Raw genomic sequence first — 10,617 nt, 5'->3', positions numbered from 1 at the left:
CTTATCATTATTTCAAATAAATTTCCTAATACTAGTTTGAGATAATTTTTTAATGTAAAATTGTACATGTATTCCAAAAATCAGTAAGTTTTGATCATTAATCAAATTTATCCTGTTACTAGTAAGAATTACTATTTATGTATAAAAACTTACTGTTATTTGAACTAAACTTACTCTCTAAAAAGTAAGTTTGGGATATAAAGTAGTAATTTATTTATTTAAAAAGTAAGTTTAATTTTTATTCCAATTTGCCTTTTGAGGTATAAAAATTACTAATCTATTAAGGTTAACTTACTATTTTAGATGGAAAACTTACTTCCATATTTTTAGGTGTTATCTTATTTAGGTGGATGAATTCAACGAGCAATCAAATGGTCGCTAAAAGTACAACAACCTGTTATATTAGGTAAAAACTGTTTCATTACCATAACTATCGTTACTAAAGCATTGTCCACTCACACTTTGATCCTACCAGTGGTATTAAGCTCACTTGCAGCTCTATGTTTCCATTTTCCTATTTCTTGTGCTTTCGTGTTTTACTTGAAACCAAGAATTGTTGCAACTGTTTTACCACTTCATTTATCCTATTGATTTAATGTGGTAGTGCTTGTTTTACATGTGAAGTATTATGTTGACAAAAATAAAACTTTGTTTTTAGTTACTTGTCAACTAATTGTTACTTATATGAATTTTCCTTATTTGATGCATTTTTTATCAACAATTTATGCTTCACATTTGGATTGAAGACTTGATGAGCTGCGCTGTTTTTAGCGCTTCAACTGTATGTTCAAATATTTAACTTGTGAGAATGGGTGCTATTTTGCTCCTTTTTCTGATTAGTTGCCTGAATCTTGCGTTTCTGAAATTAATAGAACTTAAAGGTGCTTGTCATTCTTTTTTGTTTTTCAGGCTTTAGATCTCTTCTTCGAAAAAAAAAATCATCAGTTTGAATCTTGCTGCCATAGCCAAGACCTCCTTCAACCTTCAACATGCCTTCAATACCAGCCCGGAAGTGTCTTCTTGCCTCAAACGGAAGTGACAATTCCGGTGATTGTCCAGAAGGCTGGAAGAAATGATATTCCTGACGTTCGGATTCCTTGAATTTCAGTAATATGCAAATTGTGTAATTGGAGTCTGACGTGTGATTCTCAACTATCCACTGCATATGGCAATGCCTTGATGCTTTAAATTGTTATCTATGGTAACTTTGCCTGAATTGGATTAGTTGTGTCATTTTTTTTCTTTCAAATGTTTGATAGCACTTTCTCTTATTCAATTTGTGTATTAAAGAATCACTTCATCATTTTTTTTTCTGGTTATTATCACTTTACCCTCTTAAACTATATCACTACTATCAGTTTACCCCTTAATATTATATTTTAGTCACTTTACCCCCGAGACTAACGGTCAAATTTAACGGAGTTTGTTAATTAAAGTTAAAAGACATGTTTTATCCTTAAAATTATTATCATTTTACTCCCATAAAATATAGTCTCATTATCAATTTACCCCCTAGAGTTATTTTTTAAACAATTTATCTTACTATTAAACCAACTTAACAAGTTAAAAAACTTTAGAATAAAATATCTTCCTCTTTGCATAATAAAAATCATAAAAATTTTAGAATGGCTCTTCTCCTTTTTAGTATCAAGAAAAAAAGTCAAAGTATTAATTTCTTTCTTCTTGGCAATCTTATTAATATTGAAAAACAATAGAAAGATGGAGAGGGGGAGGGGGAGAGGGGGAGAGAGAGCTCAATTCTTTTTTTTTTTTTAAATTACAAATAAGAAAGAATTAAATACTTTTATTATTTTAAAATTATTTCACTTTTTTGTTTACCACCAAATTTCAATTCTAATTCCGACAACCTTAAAGTAATACGATAATGTTAGACTTTTCTTTATTTTCGTTTTTTGTAAAATCTAATTTTTTGTCTCCTTCTTTCCTATCTGTTTTTCTTTTCCTAGTACTAATAAGTGTGAAAAAAGTAATTTGAGAAAAACCTTTTATTTTTATATTTTTCGATCTCTTAAAGTGAAAAAAAGAAAGAATAACCATTCCAACTTTTTTATTTTTAATTATATATAAAAAGGGTAAATATATTTAAAATTTTTTGACCATACTAGTTAGATTAATGATGAGGTAAAATGCCTAGAAAATAATGTTATGAACTAAAGTGATTGTATCACTATAATCCAAACGAATAAAGTGATAATAACAATGTAGTAATGCTATAAAATAAAAGGGTATTTTTGTTAACATTTCTTAACATATTGAGTTGAATTACTTATGGGGGTAAAGTAACTAAAAGAAAACGTTAAAGGGTAAACTGATAGTAGTGATATAGTTTAAAGGAGTAAAATGATAATTGCCCTTTTTTTCCTTTGAAACGTTTGATTTCACTTTCAAATAATGCATGTATCTAGTAAGGGATAATGTTGAATTTAAACATAAAAAAGGGTTATGCTTTACAAAGGTTTTAAAATACAGACCATTCATTGAATCGGAAAAGTTACTGAATCACGGATCATTGATTTAACCATTAGGCAGACCATTATCAACCCTTAATGTCATAAATAAATAAAAAATAAATCATATATTACTATTTTATCATATATGCAATCTTCACTTCCCTTTATAGAGGTTTAGACATATGATCATCGCTATAGTTTCTTTTCGCTAATAAGTTTATAATAAAGCAAACAAAAAGAAAAGTAGAGATACAAAGCAAAATCATTACTATATAAAAAGTATGATGAGTGTCGGCAATATGGAGTGAATATGTAAGAATATTTTGGTTTTAGTTTTTGTTATGTCTAAATTACCCCCATATCTTTTAATTATAGTTATTGCATTTCAATTATGACACTAATAAGAAAATGAAAAGTTTTAAGAAATTACATCTCAAAAATGTTGGTAAATAAAAATAAAATGCCTATTTACAACTATATTCACCAATCATTTTCTTCATCTCCAATTATTGTATGTGTTAAAATTATCTCCAATTATTATATTCTTATCCGTGATAATTAAAGTTAACTATATTTTACATGCATGTTGGTATAGAAGAAAATCACGATTAATAAGAAGAGAAAAGGTTATAAACAGTTAATGAGAAAACAAAATGTTAAATTGATGATTAAACTACCATATTATGTCATATTGAGTAAGAAAACTTCAAAAAAATATGGATAACTATAAAAAAAAATATATGTTAGAAAAGGTTTACAATTACTGAATTTAATAAAAATTTTTTATATCTAAACCACAATGTTTTAGGATGTATCAGTGTGACCAGTTTGACACCAAGTAAACAAGATTCTTACTTTAGAAAATTAGTAAATTACAAAGTAAAAAAAATGGATAATATCAAAAAGCTCCCCTGAGGTTTCTCTTAATATCACCTACCACCCTTAAGGTTTTAAAAATATCACTTATCTCCCTTTCTTTTGTTATTTGTGTAACAAAATTTTTAAAAAAAACCCTAAACTACCCTTTTTCTTGTTAAATAAAAATACTCCAAAACCACTTTGTCTACTCTAAGAAAGCCATCACCTAAAAAATAATCTCTAGTAGTACTACCACGTAACAATCACAAAAATTAAAAGATAGAAAAGTTCAATTTACTATAATTTACGAACAAAAAACTGCATAGTTATCCAAAAAAATTAGTAAGAGAAAATGTTGAAGAAAGGAGAAAGAGAAGAAAGTGACTTTTGTTTCTTTTTTTTTTTAATTTTTTAAACTCCATTTATTTGATAAGAGAATTATGTATCAAGTAATGGTTAATATTGTCCTTTTGTAATTACTAAGGGAGGCAAGTGATATTTTTAAAAACTCAGAGATACCAAGTGATATTAGGAAAAATCTCAAGGGAGGTTTTGATATTATCCAATGGCAGAGTCAGAAAAAATTTTCAGTGGGGGCAAAAGCAACTCTAAAATTTTTTACCTACTCTTTTTTTTTAGTTTTTTAAGGAAAAAAATATTCACCAACAAGTACAAAGATGCATATATTTCATGAAAAACATCAAAAGACAAACTCAAAATTATTAATGTAATAATAATTTTATTTCAAAAGCAAACTAAACCATTCACAATTGCTCATGATGAGTTTTCATATTTTGATAACAGTTTACAATCTTTTCATTTTGAACTTCACGAGGTATGTTTTTCTCAATATAAGTAACCAAAAAATTATTCATTCAAGTGTCTTTTATTCTATTTTGTAACCGATTCTTTACTATATTCATCATTGAAAAAACTCTTTCTACGGTAACTGTAACAACAGGTAAAATCAAAGACAACTTTAAAAGCATATTAACCAATAGATACATAAAACTTCAGGGGGCACACTTGAAATTACATCAAAATTTTATAGATATTATAGAAATTTAAGGGGGACAGTGGGGCTTATAAACCAATAGATACGCAAAAATTCCAGGGGGCACAGTTGAAATTACAGCAAATTTTTATAGGTATCATAGAAATTTAAGGGCCCCACTGCCTCCAGTGTAAATCTGCCACTGATATTATCCCTAAAAAAATAATAGATTAAGAAATCAAAGCTGTGCATATAGTTTAGGCACAAACCTGAACTTTGTTGGAGGAATTTGAGAGATTAATAGTGAGATAATAAAGAGAGAGATGATTAGTGTGAGAGGAAACTAGAGGAAATTAAATAAAAATTTAGAAATAAAAGAAAGGAAGAAGATTGGAGTTTTAGGTTTTGACTTGAGTTGATTATAGGTACGTTGCAGCTATCTAATTAGTTTCTAGGTTACATTTTCACTTTTTACTTTTCATTTTTTTAATTTTGACCAATTGAATGAATCAAACTGGTTTAGCAAAAATCGTTCCAATTTGATGGTTCACTCGATTGGATCAATTGGGTCAACTAGTTATCACTAAATAAAGCCATTTCTTAATTTCACTGGGGACTCAGACAGCTATCCAATCGATAGTTCAACCAGTTTGATTGGGTGGTTCGGATTGGGTTTTAGAACCTTGATGTTTTACAAATGTTGTACTAGATTTTTCTAAGGCATTTCCTTTTTTCATTTCAGGAAACGTTAAGATAAGGTGTTTTACAAATGTTGTACTAGATTTTTATAATGCATTTCCGTTATATTACTTTGTATCTTCCACGCGCACCCTAATCCTGCGCCTTTGTGCGAGGGTGAGTTATTGTCCTAAAAATAAAAACATTTATTCTAATGTGCACAACAAGACTTTGACCTTATCTCCTGTTCTTCTGCTAACAACTACAGAATGTGCAGCTAATCCTAAGTTTTGCTCCCATTTACCAGCTGATTTAGACTTTCGACAAAAAGTCGAAGAAAACTTTGTAAAAATTTTCAAATTACCAATTCTTTCCATAAATGACTATTAAACAGAAATTTAATGGCATATATATCCAAACTAATTCCCTATTTTCCCTAAACTCCTAATCAACACCTTTTCTTTTCTCTCACAGCTTTTAAATTTTTTTTCCTTTCTTTTATGTCCAAAACTCCCAAAACTAGCCATAAAGTTAAAGTTTTTTTGACATTTTCTTTTTTTTTTTCAACTATAAGTTGCAAAGATGTAAGGGGGACTTTTTTGGTGTTGTTAGATCTCAAAATATGGAGCAATTGGCTTACAAAGCTAAATAAACCTAGAGAAATTGGCTTTCAAGCTTGTGGGATTTGTTTCCTTACAGAACATATTAAGGGTCATTTTCATCATGAAATTTTAATAGTTACAACAAGGTGGCATTTTTATCAACTCACAATATTTTAAATGTCAAGTTGATGAGGTGGACTAAAATAGGGGATAAAGTGAAAGATTTAAAGATTAGGGGGTAAATTGTAACTTTGAACAAACATTAAGGGAGTTTTTAGGATTAACCCTTAGCAAAATGATACAAGAACCCAAGTCAAGCTAGTGTTTGTTTGCAGGGAAAAGTGTAGGACAGTGAAGGAAAGTTAGTTATTTTTGCGTTCAAGCATGTTTGGTTGGCAGGAATATTGAAAAATTTTCTTGCATTTTCCTGTACTTTCCTACATTTTGTGTCCCGTAAATATTGCAAGATTTTGAAGGAAAATGTTTAGTTAATCACAGAATTTGCAATAACTGTTACTATCTGTCATTTACTTTTTATATTCTCTCAATATTTTTTCTTATTAACCAAATGTGTAAAAAATGGGAAATTGATTTTCAGTTTCCTTTGCCTCACTTTCCTTCACTTCAATTTCGCATGTGCCTTTCCTTCTATTCAAATAGAGCCTACAAATTTCTCATATTTTTGAACTAGAATTAACTTAAAATAAATATTTGGGTGTCATTCCTTAAAATTAAAAAAAAGAAATGTTTGGACTAAAAATATATAAACAAAGAATCCGGTGAACATCTTTGAGGAATATCAAAATTTCCTACTGATATAATTCTGGTCATAATCGTAACTGTATTTCAAATGGGAGAAAGACCTACAAAAGCGGGTGACACTTGAGAGACACATGAAGATGATCCATCAAATTACAAAAAAAAAAAAAAAAAAGAACCCCATGTAATGCCATATTTTCTAGTGAAATCTTGGAATTCCAACAAACATTTTGAATTTACTCCAATCAGGAAAAAACGACCATAGATAACCATAGATAGGAAGTACATAGTTACCGTAAAAATAGGTTTAAAGAAAGTTAGTTCCATAATTTTCGTGAGAGATTTATAGGGAAGAGAAGGTGTCCAGAACAAGAAAAGAAAACAAACCAAAATTGAAGGGGTAAAAGGAGAAGAGGGGGCTCGTCTCTTAGGAAGTTTTCGGTAACGGAATAATTCGCTCTCCCGTTGCCGTTCGTCATCCTGAATGCCTCACCAGTGTTCAGGGTCGGTTTCTCCTTCATTTCTTGAATTTACTCAATTTCTTGTTTTCTCTGGTTTTTTTTTCCGGATTTTACGATTGGCTTTTTTTTTTTTGGGATTGTTTAGGTTTTTGTTGTGCATGAATGTAAATGTGGGATCCATTGCACCATCAGGTTTTTCTGAGAGGGAAAAATATGGAAAATAAAACAGAAATAGGAAGTGGAAATGTTTATAATTAAGATGGGATCTACCTTTTTTTTAAGGGAAAATTGTGATCTGAGAAAATTCGAAAGGTAGTTTGATTACAAATAAATAATTCTTAGGGATTACCAAATACAATGTTAGGTAATTTTTTGGTGATTATGCAAATGACTTAAACATATGAAGGTGGAATGCTGTTATAGTTTGGGAAATTGAATTTCTAAGATAATTATATTAGTGATAAATTGATGTTCATAGGCTGGCAATAGAAGAAACGAAAAATGATTAAGATTCGATAAATTGTCATTTGGTATTGATTAGTTGTAAAGACCATTAAGACACTAATTTGGTTTTCATGTGCAACATTCATAATTGTCTCTCAGGGTTCAGGGATCTAAAATTTCTAATACAATTGCAAATGGTTATATTTCTTGGTGCTAAAAATTTCAATGATCACAACTGCAATTACAATTAGCAATATCATGTGCTCTTTGCCAGCAAATAGCCGGAATTGGAATGGAATGCATCCCCCAATTTCCCACCCTCATACATTACTGCAAAGATTAAATCAGACATGCATGATATTAATGACCTTTCCCTACTATAAAAATATGTTGCAGTCATTTGTGGCGATTTTTAAGCGGAGGAGCGAGGGACTGATATATAATATGGTATGTCCTAATTATGTAACAAAAAGGCATTGATTTTCTGTTCTTTTTTTTTTCACAAGCATTTTTCATTTATTTTTTTCTTTCTGTTTCTAAAGGGGGTTGATCATAGGCTAGATTACAATGATTTCTATGATTTGTTACAGGTGCTCGGAGATTAGCAATATGCTTCCCGATATCGATATTTTCAACCTAGTTAAAGCGAATTCAAGTATGTTTTTGAAATTTTTAAATCACAAATTTAGAAGCAAATATTGGTTTTGCCTTTTGTATTTGAGGCAATTTCTGGTTGCTTATTCAAGTTGATTATTACTGACAAGAAATTAGAGATTTTCTGCTAGCAGGTTGAATATCTATTGGTTATAATAGGGGAAAAATGGATCCAAAGATTTCGGAACACCTTCTTAGCTTCGGAACAATAATAGTAATCTAGAAGGGAAAAAATAACTCATTTAGATTGGACTGTAAAAATAAGATTTATATGCTCAAGGAGAGGGGGAGAAAGATTGCAAAACTGAAGCAAATGCTTTACTAATTCTTCCATTTTTCTTTTTACTTTCTTTTGTGAAAATCCAGTCGTGAACTTGGTCGATTACAAAAAAGATCTTGCATTAGGGACTTGTAAATCAAACATAGAGAATCATGGCTGGAAAAATTGAAAAGACTAGATTATTTATTGCTGCTTGAAAACTCTGTAAAATTAAGAAATTGCACATAGAATGCTTGTGGCTTTTGGATTCCTATTTTCTGAGGGTGGAAAGCAGGTTCATGATTAATGTCTATAGCACAGTGAACATTTACCATATGAGTTCTGATATTAGTTGAAAGAAACTACTGATCCTATTCTGATATTTTTTATACTAATAAATCTGTTGTGATAATGGAATCATTACCTTGAATTGATTGTTTTATCTTAATTGCAGAAATGTGATGGCTAATCTCCCAGTCAGATTAACCCTCTAGGGATCCTTTTAAGAAGCTGTCGTTAGCATGTATTATAGTTGTTCTGAATTGCAAGGAATTGCTCAATATGGCTGTTGCAGTTGATCAAAACCATGTCTTCAAGCCATTTCGCCGACCTCCAAGATGTAAACTCCCATCTTACCCTCAAATTGACTACGCTATGTTGGAATCTAAGAATACAAATCTCGTGAAATCAATCAAGGATGCCTTTGACTTCAACTCCATCCACAAAAGCTTCTCCACCCCATGCCTGTCTATTTCCACTATGGTGGAGGAAGAGTTTGATTCAAATTCAAGGATTGAAATTATTGCAGGAAATGGAGCTCCCAGGGTACGTGCTCTAGTAGTGGAGGTCGCGATAGCTATGGCCTCTGGTGTTAATCCCGAGCCGGTGTCAACTGGACTTGGGGGTGCCTACTTTATTAGGTCTAGAAATGGTGATACTATAGCTGTTGCAAAACCTGTAGATGAGGAACCTTTAGCCTTGAATAATCCTAAAGGCTTTGCAGGTCGGATGTTAGGCCAACCTGGCATGAAGCGCTCCATCAGGGTAGGTGAAACAGGCATCCGTGAATTGGCTGCTTATCTTCTTGATCATGGTGGCTTTGCTGGTGTCCCTCCAACCGCACTAGTTAAGATGTCTCAAGTCAAGTTTAACGTAAATGGTCCAGATTCGATCTTAACTCCACCTTATAAGATTGCCTCAATTCAGCGGTTTGCGGATCATGATTCTGATGCAGGGGATTTAGGCCCTTCTGGCTTCTCTGTCAGCTCTGTTCATCATATAGGAATATTGGATATAAGACTGCTTAATCTTGATAGGCATGCTGGGAACATTTTGGTGAGGAAAGGGCAAGAGGCTTATTCTGGTGGAGTAGCTGAGCTTGTGCCCATAGATCATGGATTCTGTTTACCTGAATTACTTGATGATCCATATTTTGAATGGTTGCATTGGCCACAGGCCTTAGTACCATTTTCAGAATCTGAAATAGAGTACATATCCAGCCTTGATCCATTCAAAGATGCAGAACTTCTGAAAACCATGATTCCATCAATTAGGGAGTCATCCATTCAGATTCTTGTTCTGTGTACCATATTCTTGAAGCAGGCTGCTGATTCTGGAATGTGCCTTGCTGATATTGGTGAAATGATGACTCGAGAGTTTAATGGAGGGGAAGAAAATTGGAGTGCATTTGAGAATCTCTGTATGGATGCGAAGAGTAGCCTGTGTGGAAGAATAACCTCTGATAATGGTGATCAGGTTGAAGAAGACAATGAAGTTTTCCAATTCGATGATAAAAAAGATGGCTCCTCAGATTTTCCTGAATCGTTAGAAAGCTCCCCTAAGCCAGGTAAGCCAGCAAAAATACTAAGGTTTTTGTCTGAAAGGTTAGTAACCAAATTAAGTGACTCAGAATTGCTCCTTTCAAAAGAGGAAGACAGCCACCAAAACGATGACAATGATAATGATTACCACAACATCGTGGAAGAGAGTGGAACAGAAAATGGTTATGCTGGTTCTGAACACAAGTTAGGCGGGGTATTCACGAGGAGCATGAGTTTTGCAGGACTCAATCACAGCAATGATAATGGAGGAATTTCTTTTGGAGAGATGAGTAATGAAGAATGGGAGTTATTCTTGGAGAATTTTCAGAAGCTTTTGCCGGAGTTTTTGGAGGCAAGAAAGTGCCTGTGCTTGTCAAAGCAAAGGTTAGGAACTTCTTGTGAGTTCTGAAGAAGAATATTTCAAGTTTTAGGAATGTAAGTAGAAATGGTACCTGCTGTATAATAGAAACCAAGCATTGACTCACACGGATAAAATTGTAGATATAACCAACCTAGATTTGTATGGAAAAGGGATTGGCAAATAAAGGCCATCCTTTCCATCTGTCTGTTCTGTTTTACTTCCTGGCATATGCTTAGTTCTGTTTGTTTTTTATTGA

General features: G+C 31.9%; 1 protein-coding gene across 2 annotated transcripts; it reads left to right on the top strand.

The window, feature by feature from the left end:
* The first annotated feature begins 6,619 nt into the window (after positions 1-6,619).
* LOC113692434 (phosphatidylinositol 4-kinase gamma 1-like) lies at positions 6,620-10,617 on the top strand. 2 transcript variants are annotated; one of them, XM_072051667.1, is made up of 4 exons: positions 6,620-6,866; positions 7,664-7,714; positions 7,858-7,922; positions 8,635-10,617. In XM_072051667.1, exon 4 carries the CDS (start codon positions 8,742-8,744, stop codon positions 10,407-10,409), a length of 1,668 nt encoding a protein of 555 aa, XP_071907768.1. In that variant the 5' UTR covers positions 6,620-6,866; positions 7,664-7,714; positions 7,858-7,922; positions 8,635-8,741; the 3' UTR covers positions 10,410-10,617. The 2 variants fall into 2 exon arrangements, with proteins under 2 accessions (XP_071907768.1, XP_071907769.1); XM_072051668.1 differs by lacking the exons at positions 7,664-7,714; positions 7,858-7,922.

Source organism: Coffea arabica, chromosome 6c, assembly GCF_036785885.1.
Source record: "Coffea arabica cultivar ET-39 chromosome 6c, Coffea Arabica ET-39 HiFi, whole genome shotgun sequence".
NCBI classification, from domain to species: Eukaryota; Viridiplantae; Streptophyta; class Magnoliopsida; order Gentianales; family Rubiaceae; genus Coffea; species Coffea arabica.
Note: the sequence above shows the minus strand (reverse complement) of the source record. Positions and strands in the feature narration are given on the sequence as shown.